Source organism: Danio rerio, chromosome 7 (assembly GCF_052040795.2).
Source record: "Danio rerio strain M-AB ecotype USA chromosome 7, GRCz13ab, whole genome shotgun sequence".
In the NCBI taxonomy this organism is placed as follows: domain Eukaryota; kingdom Metazoa; phylum Chordata; class Actinopteri; order Cypriniformes; family Danionidae; genus Danio; species Danio rerio.
This window is the reverse complement of record NC_141027.1, coordinates 52,393,852-52,406,394: the sequence shown is the minus strand read 5'-3', so window position 1 is coordinate 52,406,394 and position 12,543 is coordinate 52,393,852. Positions and strand designations below refer to the sequence as shown.

At 38.6% G+C, this 12,543-nt stretch overlaps 1 protein-coding gene across 10 annotated transcripts in view; it reads left to right on the top strand.

Moving 5' to 3' along the window:
* The window catches only part of nhsl2 (NHS-like 2), a 145,409-nt gene extending 140,907 nt beyond the window's left edge, over positions 1–4,502 (top strand). For all 10 annotated transcript variants that reach the window (XM_087261756.1, XM_087261755.1, XM_087261759.1 and 7 more), the window contains 3 exons: positions 233–2,722; positions 2,814–2,961; positions 3,470–4,502. In XM_087261756.1, the coding sequence (XP_087117882.1) occupies positions 233–2,722; positions 2,814–2,961; positions 3,470–3,791 (2,960 nt within the window). In that variant the 3' untranslated portion in view covers positions 3,792–4,502. The remainder of the gene's footprint in view (positions 1–232; positions 2,723–2,813; positions 2,962–3,469) is intronic.
* The last annotated feature ends 8,041 nt before the right edge of the window (positions 4,503–12,543 follow it).

Below are 12,543 nucleotides of genomic sequence, written 5' to 3'. Positions count from 1 at the left end.
TAAATGGGAAAAGGACAATGGGCACTGACCAATCAATTCTACCAGGAATAATTTGTAAATCCAAAGTCTAATGTTTGACTTGCCACACAGAAGATTTTCAGTTTTTTTGTCAGCATTTATTTTCACACAGATTGCAGTTTTAGATTTGAATGTTCTGAATTTAGAGTCTTTACAAGTTCATCTGAGTAATTCAACTTCTTTTTTGAAACATTTCTTATCACTTTGTCTTTAGGCGACAGCAAAATTCTTGCTGTTGATTTGATACAAGGTGCCTGTTCCCCTGGATCATCTCAACCTAGATCTTTGGAGCCTACCACAGAGAATACAGGTCAACAGCATATTCCTCTTCGAAAGACTCAGAGTGACCTGGAGTACAGCATACCCCCATCCCCAAAGACCCTATCAGGCATGATGGATCATGCCACTCTAATGTGCCCAAGCCCTTCCTGGAATGGCCCAAAAGGTTCCACTTTCTCTCCCTCCTGGAATGACTCCTACAACTATGCCTTGGTTACCAGCCCTGCTTCCAAGCAGCCAGTGACTAAAACTGGAATGTTAACACCTGGAGGTGATAGGGGTGGTCTAATTTGTCCATCTCAGACTAGTTCAGGCCTCTCTATGAGTTCAGGGTCACACTCCAGTTCTTTCACCTCCATCTCTGAACCATGTGGGCACAGAGTATACACAGTGTCCACACAGGGGAGTGGAGTTGTAACAGGGAAACGGAATGAGACTGAGGTGACAGCTTCTACTGCAGTCACAAGAAATAGCAAAAGTGAGCAGGAAAAGAGATCAGCCCGATCCAATGTCTTCAGGTTCCGTGAGCGCTCACTTTCAACACCAACAGACTCTGGATCATTTTGCTCAGCAGATAATATATGTTCTCCAGGCGAGGCTGTCTCTGGGGTTCCAGAGGGTGAAAGTTATGCCTTGCTTTATCCGAGTAACAGCTCGGAGGATAGCACGAGCACTGATAATGTTTCTGTGACCACAGGTTCAGACTTTCTTCCTGATGGTCGACTAAGGTCACGGTCACGCAGTATCTCACTAAAGAAATCTAAAAAAAAGCCACCACCTCCTGTGCGTAGTGTATCTCTGATGAAAAACCTATCAGAAATCAGAGGAATGGGCTCCTACCAAAACGAAGGGCACTTCAGGGACGGCAGACCTAAGAGTCTTTTTATTCCTCGAGATATTCAAGATTCATTCCAGCCTGAGTTTCTAATTGCCAAGCCTGATGATGACACAGATCAGGCTCATAGCAGCTTAGAGACATCTTCTGATATTTCTCAGCCTGCTGACAGAGAAACAGAGCTCGGGTTTCCTCCTCACTGGCAGCTCAATGAGTGGAAGTCCAACAATGATCCTTACCGCTCATTGTCAGGTTCAAGCACAGCCACAGGTACCACAGTCATTGAGTGCATGAAGGTGCGAGGAAGTTCAGAATCTCTGAATTCACCCTCAACATCAAGAGCCACATCCCCATCTCAGATGTCAATTGAGGCTGAGACCAAGGTATCCCCTTTTAAACCACCATGCCTCTTGTCACCATCCAGTGGCTACTCAAGCCAGTCTGAAACTCCAACCCCAACTATATCAAACACCCTTCTCACTGGACCTTCTCCAGTTGGCTGCAAGATGCGGCCAAAGATTCCAGAGCGTAAATCTTCCTTACCAGCCTCTGCAAAGGACAAATCACGCTCACGTCTTTCATTTGAACTACCTGCAAATGCTCAATTGGATCTGTCCTTTGTCAAACCCAAGCCTAAAGCCAGTAGACGTCACTCTGACACATCTACAGCCAACAAACCAGGTAAACTGAGCCCCAGTCAGTCTTCACTGCCTATGGTAACCACAACAGATTTGCGAAACATCCGCCTTCGTTCAGTAAGCCGCTCAGAACTTGAGGACAGTCCTGACGGCTCCTCTGACATTATAGAAGAAGAACAAAGTCGAGATCTCAGCCCTCCTATCACACCCTCTAATACAAAACAGCCAAAGCCACCAGTAGCAATGAAGCCACCTCTCCCAAAGCGACCCGTAAACTTAACACTTAAATCTCCCTCATCCTCCCCATTGACACCTGAATCTCCTCCATCCTCCCCTGTGGACCGACCTATGCCTGTTGGTAATATTTATATGGTTGTAAGAAAACCCAAACCTAAAAGACCAGCTCAGGCATCACTCAGCACATCTGCAATAGCCACACAAGAGCCCATCCGCAGCCATGTATCTACTTTTCCAGAGTTTGACCTGGAGCATGGGATTCCTATCGAAGAAGATCTTCCATCCCCAAGTAGCCCAGAAAGGGAGGATAAATGTAAAACTCTTCCAAGTAGAATGACAATATCTTGTTTGGCAGAATTAGACAAAAGGAAGCCCAAGGTACCACCACCAGTACCAAAAAAACCCAGTGTCCTTCTACTTCCCTCTCCAAGCATCCAGACCAATGGTGGGGCAGAGAGGCAAACTCTACTTTCAGAAAGCATCTCTCAGTCACCTACCGGTACATCAGCATCTGAGATTGAGGGAGATTTGCTTAAAGATGAAGAGGAAGACTATTCTGCCAAGCAAATTTCACATGAAAACCACCAAATTCCTGAACTTTATGAGACCTTTGGGAACGAGGAGAATGATGTAGTAGTTGAAGAATACAGTTCAGAAGACAGAGGTTCTCATCATTTTATGGAAAGGAAGACACCTCCAGCAGAGATAGTAAAAGGTTAAACATTTGCTTATATTTCCATTTATGCTTGGGAAATGCAATCTATGTTTGTTAGTTTAAAACTAAAGCCATTTTTTTTGCTCCACAGAAATTTACACAGAAACAGAAATACTGGAAGAGAACATCTCTGCAGTTGACAAAACTGAACTACACATTACAGAGGAAACAGAGGATGAAGTATTTGTCAACACGCCCACAACTCACACCACTGAAGATCTCTTCACCATAATACACAGGTATATAATTTGCAGTTAACTTTCATTGAGTTATTCCTATACTTGATGTCAGGGGCCATGTCTTCTAATGCAGAGTTCACCAAGTAGGTACTTGATTATTTTGTAAAAAAATAATAACTGTCAGAAGTGTTTGAGTGCGAAATTGAGTACTCAGTTTTGTATTTCTTTAGCTGATTTGGACATTAGGTTTAAGATTTTAGAAAGGGATAGCTATAAGTAAAGGGGTGCCCTTGCTGAATAGGTGTGTCACAAAGAAGTCAGCACAATAATTTACCATAGTGATTAAGTGTCCCCAGTCCTGTTCCTGGAGAGCTACTGTTCTGCAAATTTTATCTCCAATCAAACACACCTAAACCAACCTATCAATGTGTTCAGAAATACTTCTTCACACCTGAAGTCAGGTGTGTTTTAACAGAGTAAGAAGTAAAGTTTGCAAGATGGTAGCTGAGGAGTAAAGATGGTTACGGTTGCTGTTATTCTAACATTTCTATTGTTCTGCCTTTTCTAGGTCAAAAAGAAAAGTTCTTGGTCGAAAAGAACCATCAGATTCTTTTGGAAGAAGTCAGTGTCTGGTCTCGCCTGTGAAAAGCAGTAGTACAGACTTCAGAACTCTGGGCCTTGGGACTACACCTCGGTCAAGCTCACGAAATGAAAACTTTATGGCTCTCCTCCAAAAGAGGAGCAGCAAAGCTAGCAGTGGGACCAGAGTTTCTGCCATGGAGTTGCTGAAGAGCACAAACCCGTTGGCACGACGAGTCACGGAATTCTCTCAGTCACAACCAGATGGGAGCGCAATGAACACACCAAAACCATCTTCGCAGGACCAGTGATTCTACTTGTACGGAACCACATGCTGGAAATCAATATGGCTGGATTTCCGTTATGCTCCACTGTCCATCTAAATGGTTTCATTATCAAAGACCTTATGCTGAAGGACTTTAAGTGGTTTTGAGTTGTTGCGTTCAGGCAAGGGGATCACATTTGATGGTTTAAAATTGTAGAGGAGTATAGACGGTAGTAAAGGAATCTGAGCCCGCCACTGCTGAAAAAAATTCTGGTGTAAAAATCTGCAATTCTGGAAATATGAAAGTGAAACAACGTATTTTCAGACTTTTTAGGACCCAGCCTATATTTGTGGCCAAAGCATGCTCTGTCCATTTCAGTGGTGGACCATGAAGTGTCTTAGTAGGATAATTGTGTATTAAAAGACTGCACAAACTCGCACAGACAGAGGAGTGTAAACATTCCACAGAGGTTGTAAGCAAGGTCTGGTACCCCTTAAATTGAAGCACTTTCACCAGTACAGGAAGTAGTTTACAAGACAAAAAGCTATATTTGTTATTTTCTTTGTTTTTGTTTTTTTTTTGTTTTTGCTTTTTAAAAGATATGAAAGGCCATATAAATGTATTATTGAGTTTATTTAATCTGTACAAATATATGTATACAATATATATATATAAATATACACACAAAAATGTAACTGCTTGATCAAAAATGCAAAGAAAACACAGCTTTTCCTTACTGTGACTATTCTTGGGAAACTGCCTATTATTTTATAAGCTCACAGCACACAACGTATTGAAGCGGTCATATTGAACCATCATCATGCAATATACCCGAACCCACGTCTAAAGATCTTCCCGCACTGCCAGAAGTGTAAACAGACAGCATATAGCTATGCTTATGCACAGCACAAATCCACAACAAATCAACATTCACAGAGAAAAAATTAATCTTTTAAAAGGGTAATTGTGGACGGTACAAAAATTGAGGGAACAGCACAGAAAGGGGGCTACAGAAGAACAAGTAATTGTTACCACATGCTTATTGGTTTTGTTCTGGCAGTCATTCATGTCAAATCTCTCAGGGGTTTCTTTGCAACTCAGGAAACCCATCATGGCTACTGATTCAATTGTATTATCTCATAAAGTAGGGCTGTTTAACTCTGTTCCTGGAGATTTACCCTTCCTGCAAAGTTCAGCTCCAACCCTCATCAAACACACTTGAACTAATTAACTAGGACCTGAACCAGGGATGCACTGATCCCAATACTTGGATGCTATATTCTGTTTAATTCATAAGCCAACAAAAGCCATGACGGTAGCCTATTAAAAGGCACTAGAAAGTTGTCATGTAGGCCTACTATATCCCAAACGTTTATAAAGAAAAACTGGCCTCAGATGGTTTAGTTTAGTCTGCTTCAAATCTGCAAGAAAACAACATTACAAAGTGTGAAACACTTTTACGAAGCTTAAGACAAATTTACATTTTGGAACACATTTTTACCTATCATAAGACACAATTACAAACGAAAAAGCGATTTTATCAGTCCTGAAAGAAATTCACAGTGACAGACTCTTTACGGAAAGAACACATGAGCAACTTAACGTTGTTTGGAGTTCCTAAAGGATGCGGATGGAACCAGGCGGAAACACCAGACATACTGCATCAATGTGTTCAATATTTTAACAAGGTCCACTCATACGCTGTTATCGTGGGCATAAGGTAAAGATTGCGAGCGAAGTGAATGGGGGGGGGGGGGGGGGTTGCACGCTAAGTAAAGAGCTTTGGGGATGGTTGCGTGTTGGTTTAGGGGGTTAACTGAGTAACTAAACTCAACCCTAACTGGTGACCGTGTTAACTGGTGTCCCTTTCCAGATGTAAACTATTCACACTTGCAGATTGGCAGATTAGTCACTTTTTCACAGCAACAAAACATGCCCATACCAAATAAATATTCTCATTACTTGGTGTCAGTTTCATTGTGAACATTATTGATTTTAACATTTGTGTGGCAGAACAGTATATAACCAAAATTAACGTAAAGATATAATTATCATTTACATGTCATCATTGGGATTTGAATCCAAGTCAAAAAGTTCAGCACGACTATTAATCAACCTATCTAACTAAGCTATTCAGGACTACATTTTAAAGTCGGTTTTGTTATCTTTATAAGTCAACATATGTTGTGCTTTGGTTGTGCACTCGTTTAAACTTGTTTCCTTGTACTTGCGTTTACATGTTCCTACACACTCTCACGCTGATATTTTCTCAGAATAGCTCTAAATGACAAAACAATGTTTGATTGCAGTTGGTCAAACCCATTGAGTTGCAGACTCATGTTTACATGTGCTATTGGACTCGTGTTAACCTTTGTCTACAAAGTCACACACAAGCTGATATTTTCAGGTGTGTGGTACATTACTTTTCCGTAAAGAATCTGTCATTGTAAATTTGTTTCGGGACTGGTAAAAGTGTTTTGCGTCTTTTTTTTTTTTTAAATGTATATTCGTTTCGTCCTTGGTAAAATTGTTTTTCCTATGTAATTGTGTCTTATGAAAGGTAAAAATATTCTTCAAAATGTAAATTTGTCTTGAGCTTCGTAAAAGTGTTTCACACTTTGTAATGTTGTTTTGTACTTCCAGGCCACCCTAAATATTGGTAGCATATTACAGATTTCAAAGAAAAATCTTAATATTAAAAAAGGTAACATAAGCTGGACCACAACAGATCAATTTCATAATGAATGCTCAAATACTGTAGCCTAGTTTACGGCAAGCGTCATGTTTTAGTTAGATTGTCTGTCATATACAGCAGGTCAAAATGTGTGTTATTTTTATTAAAGAAGAAATATATTTTACTGAGTTTATCACTAAAACTAAACTGCATTATGTTTAAAAAATAGCACCCATCGTCGGGATCGGATCTGTTTCAGTCGATACTCAGAATTTTGGTATCGGGAACGGTTCCAAAAAAATGATGTCAGTGCATCCCTAGCATGAACAGCACTTGACAATTACAGGCAGGTGTGTTTGATAAGGGTTGCAACTAAAATCGGCAGGAAGGGAGATCGCTGGGAACAGGGTTGAGCAGCCCTCTCATAAAGAGATTTGACTCAACAACACACAGTATAGATAGAGATTTGCTGAGGCCTATTTAAAGTAAAGCAGAGCTGATTCAAACAGTATATACCTTAGTCTTGCCTCAACATGAGGCAATACAAAGTCCAGATCACCTCCATCCAATCCAAGTGCAAAGCTTCTCACTTAATGTCCATTTCAAACTATGCATCAGAGATAAATCAGACCTGTCTTTCTGCCAACACTGGCAGTCAATGCCTGTGAATGTTAGGAAAGGGTGAGGCAGAGCTCAACAGTGTTATGTTTAGATTCACCTTCTGACCAAAAAGGAACATAATAGAAAATACTTTTTTAAAATGGTTGCCCTCCATATAAGACTGGATTGTAGATCGACATCTGAATGCACAAAGACTTGCAGATTTTTATCAAATGTGGTCATTTCCTCGAGGACTCGGGTAGGTCACCTGTCGTAAACTGACAGCCATCCTACAATAAGGGAATTTACGGAGACTACTGCAGACATCTACAACAAGCAACTGCAAAGACTGATACTGCTTCTTCTTACCATTCCTTATGAATCTCCCCTTCCCCATGTGACTGTTCTTCTGAATCCCATTGAGACAATGGACAGAAACCTGGTGCTATTGAGCCGAAGCGCCCTCAGCAGTCCAGGAGAGGAAGTGCTTGGCAAAAAAAAAACTAACTCTGCAACGAGATCGACATGGAGTCTTGACATTCATCCTCTCAGACTAGTCGTTCAGGTATTCCGACAATATGAAAAGCATAACATGAAAAAAAGAGACAGAATACCACAGCAGTAAAATAGTGTGTGACACTTGTTTTAAATATTTAGTGAATGAAAAAAAGTCTGACAACCAGTGTTTATTTGCCTTGTACTCTGGCGTGAAGCCTTTGTGTTTTTAAATGCCTTGGTATTGCACTTCCGTAGAAGTATGCAGAGTTTCTTTTACTCTTTTTAGGATTTACTACTATAATATTTATCACTACTCTTGTGTACTCTGTGGTTAACCCTATCAATGTCAACAGTACTCTCACAGGTACAAGAAGAACAGAGCGGGATAGAGACAGTGGAAGGAGATGCGTATTAAGTAGGCAAAACAAAGTAAAGAACTCAATGAAATGTACCTTGGTGGACTGTTAGCCCTGTGAATCAATAATGTAAATCCCAGAGAGGGACGACGAGCATCTATTGGAGGCATACTTTATTATAATAACATTAGTAGCAATTGACAAAAGGACCTGAAAACATGACACCTTCCTCTCTAGGCGTTTTGCAAGCCATTTTGTGCTAATCTCTTCTTTCCACCCATAACTGATAGGGATTCATTAGGAATCTCAGTTCAGTATACAGAGGAGAGTAAATGTGCCAGCTAAGGAGGAATAAAAGAGAGTCTTGTACAACTTTGTTAACTACCATCAAGGTAAACCAACCACTCTAAAACAGTCCTTGACATCACAAGTTGAAAACTCCTTACGAATGCATGCAAAGCTTTAGTTTTTACATGCAAGAAAAGACTGAGTTTAGTAGTCCAGCACAAAAGCCCTTGGACTGATCGCTAGAATGGGAAAAGCTTTAAATAAACAGATTGCTCTCGTTTATTGGGACTAGAGAAAAGACAGGGAAGGCAAGATATTATTGAGAATTATATTTTTGTTATTTTTTCCTTGGAAAGACATATTTTAAAATGTGCATATTACAGACCTCACCCTCCAGCAGAAATGAAGGTCGCTGTGAGATCTCTAATCAGCTGCAATATGTCTTGCCTCTGTGGTAAAAGGTATATCATTAAAATAAATTATTTTTCTTGCATAACAGTGCTTTGCAGTCATTGTGTTTTTATGAATACACACATTCCTGATTTTATATTAATCAAAATGCAAATATGATTTCTGGTTTATAAGGATTTTTGTTTTGCCTTCTCCAGAGGGTTGAGCTTTTAGATCAGATCCCCCCTCCAAACTGAGCCACTGAAAACATTCATTACCATCTATTAGTATCTCCACAACAAACTTACGTAATAAGTCCTTACGTTATGAAAAACTTGTGCAATATTGCCCCCTTGTGGGTTTATATTTACATTTCATTTCTGCTGTTCATCAAAGTTATGCAGAGCTCAGCTCAGCGGCAACCACAACCACCTCAGCACTTTCATAATAAACACTTGTTTTGCTTTCCACTGGAAAATTACAAAAGGTCACAGGTAATTTGACCTAACATATTTTGAAATAATAAAAACATTTAAATGTTTTGGGGGCGGCTAGATTTTTGAGTAACACTTTACAACAAGGTTGTATTAGTTAATGTTAGTTAATGCATTTACTTACATGAACAGTGAACAATACATTTGTTACAATGTTTGTTCATGTTATTTAAAGAAAATACATTTGTTTATTTTTTTAATTCATGTTAACAGTGCATTAACTAATTTTACCAAGCATTCATTCATTCATTCATTCATTTTCTTTTCAGCTTAGTCCCTTTATTAATCTGAGGTCGCCACAGTGGAAAAACCACCATTACCAAGCATGAATTTGGATTTTAATAATGCATCAGTAAATGTTGAACTGATGAATAAATGATGTGCAAGTACTGTTCATAATTAGTTCATGTTAGTAAATACATCAACTAATATAAAACCTTATTTTAAGCTTAAGTATGGTAGATTTTTAAACTCAAGTTAAACTTATCTTTATTTCAACAGTTTTTTACAATGTAGATTGTGTCAAAGCAGCTTCACAAAGAAGTTCTAACAAACGGAAACTGTGCCAGTCTAGTTTTCAGATTTGAAGTTCAGTTTACTTCAGTTCAGTGTGGTTTAATTTTCACTTCTGAGAGTTCAAACGCTGAAGAGCAAATCCATCAATGTGCAGCTCCACAAGTCTAAAACCAAGCAAGACAGTGGCAACAGGGGTGAGAAACAAACTTTACTAATTGACGAAAGTGAAGGAAAACAAACTTGAGAGAAACCAGACTCAATGTAGGGTTTACATATATTTGAAAAAAATGCAGTACATACAAAATAACTGTGATATTATCAAATATTTATATAAAACATTTTATATAATTTTGTAAGTTGTACTTAATTTTAAAATAATGGCTGTTGTTGAATCTTCAGCATCACTTGTGCAGTCATCTTCACACTGTCACTGTCAATAATTATACTAATGTTTCACTTATGTTAAAACTCTCCTGCTGGATCTAGACTAATCACCCTTGCTAGCTCTTGACAATAATAACACATCCGTTTGTAATATTTTATTACTTGAATTGTAACATTGATTTAATAAAATGTAGACATCTGCCCCTAATTTAGTGATGTAATTGGGTTTTATTAATTTTTTTAGTTTTTTTATGTTTTTTTATTAGATTTTATTAAATTTTTAAAGAGTTTTTCACCATGTTTGTAAAATGTAAAAATGTTAAATCAATCATAAATAAAGTTTTTTTTAAAAATGAAGGTTTAACCTCTTCCCAACAGAGGAAGTACATAATGTACTGAGCAGTACTAATATACTGCTTTGGCACTTAAAATAGTTATTATTTCTGCAAAAAAGTTGGGCTCTTAACGGGATAGTTCACTAAAAAATAAAAATTCTGCCATCATTTACAGACCCTTCACTTGTTCAAAACCTTTCTAAGTTTCTTTCTTCTGTTGAAAACTAAAAGAAAGTATTTTCGAAAAAATGTTGGAAACCGGGTCCCTTCAAATATCATTCTTCAAAATGTCTTCTTTTGTGTTCAACAAGAGAAAGGTGAGTATAAGAGTATAAGGTTCTATCTGACAATTTTGTCAAAACTGAGACATACTTTTATTAATCGACATCTTATTTACATTATGGGATGTCTTTTTTTAATAAGTTGTTTACATTTTTAGACTTTTTACTTAAAGATCAAATGTTACACACATACTGTTTGCTATGCATTGCAAAAACTTTGTAGCTCAATATCTCAAAATCATTCAGAACGCAGAGAGAACCTTATAATTTCAAGGTGACGCTTGTTAAATTAAAACCACATGAGAATAAATGAGGTAATTTTGGGTGGACTACCCTATTTATTTCAGGATTATTAGAATGTTCAGAAAAGGAAGAAACGTGTAATAATTAATGTTACTTTTTGTCCATTTACTGCATTACTGCTGAATAAAAGTATTCATTTCTTTTAAATTTGTGCTGATACTAATATACTGAACTGCTAACCAGAACAAAATGGAGACCGGGTTTAAAAGCTTCTAAGTGCTATCTAAAATGTTTTTCTAAAATGATAATTTTTACAGCCTCCTGTGTGTACTTCAGTAATTCAATTGACGGAGATGAATTGGTTCTTTTTTATTGCATTTAAAGGGAAATAACTGAACATAAACACAAGAGCCTGAGAAAAAGATTATATCTGAACTCTTCAAACATATTTCGAGGGGAAAAAACATTTGCATTCATTCATTCAATCATTTTCCTTCATCTTAGATTCTTATTCACGGATCACCACTTTGGTATGAACCACCAACTATTCCAGCATATGTTTTACACAGCGGATGCCCTTCTAGCTGCAACCCAGTACTGGGAAACGCCATACACTCTTACATTCACACAAACACTCATACACTATGACCAATTTAGCTTATTTAATTCACCTACAGTGTGTTTGGACATGTTGGGGGAAACCGGGGTACCCGGAGGAAACCAACGCCAACACGGGGAGAACATAACTCCACACAGAAATACCAACTGACCCAGCCAGGATAAAACCAGCTACATTCTTGCTGTGAGGCAGCAGTATCTAGATGCAGCCTTGATGTTGCAAGCTGAGATTACATATCTCAGAGATGCAATGTCAGACACAAGCGGAAATGCTTGTAGTTTCTGTTAACCCGACTCTACACCATAACTTTTCAATCCAAATGAATGGGGCAACCATTACTGCATCCAATATGGTGAAAAGCCATGGAGTAACGATTGATGACCAACTAAACTTCTCTGACCACATTTCTAGAACTGCTCGATCGTGCAGATTCGCACTCTATAACATCAGAAAGATCCGACCCTTCTTATCTGAACATGCAGCTCAACTCCTTGTTCAAGCTCTTGTTCTCTCCAAACTGGATTACTGCAACTCTCTACTAGCTGGGCTTCCAGCTAACTCTATCAAGCCTCTTCAACTGCTCCAGAACGCAGCAGCACGAGTGGTCTTCAATGAACCTAAAAGAGCACATGTCACTCCGCTGCTCATCCGTTTGCACTGGCTGCCAGTTGCTGCTCGCATCAAATTCAAAGCTCTGATGTTTGCCTACAAAGCGACTTCTGGCTTTGCTCCTTCTTATCTGCTCTCACTGCTGCAGATATATGTGCCCTCCAGAAACTTGCGTTCTTTGAATGAACGTTGCCTCGTGGTTCCTTCCCAAAGAGGGAAGAAATCACTTTCGCAAACGCTCACGTTCAATCTGTCCAGTTGGTGGAATGAACTTCCTAACTGCATCAGAACGGCAGAGTCACTCGCTGTTTTCAAGAAACGACTAAAAACTCAACTATTTAGTCTCCACTTCACTTCCTAATCTGCAATTGCCTCTCGGGATATACCACTAACTGTACTCAAAAAAATAAATAAAAATAAATAAATAAATGAATACTAAATTACAAAAAAAAAGACTAATACTTTCCTTCTTAGACTTTACAGACCTGAAACTTGCCTATAGCACTTATT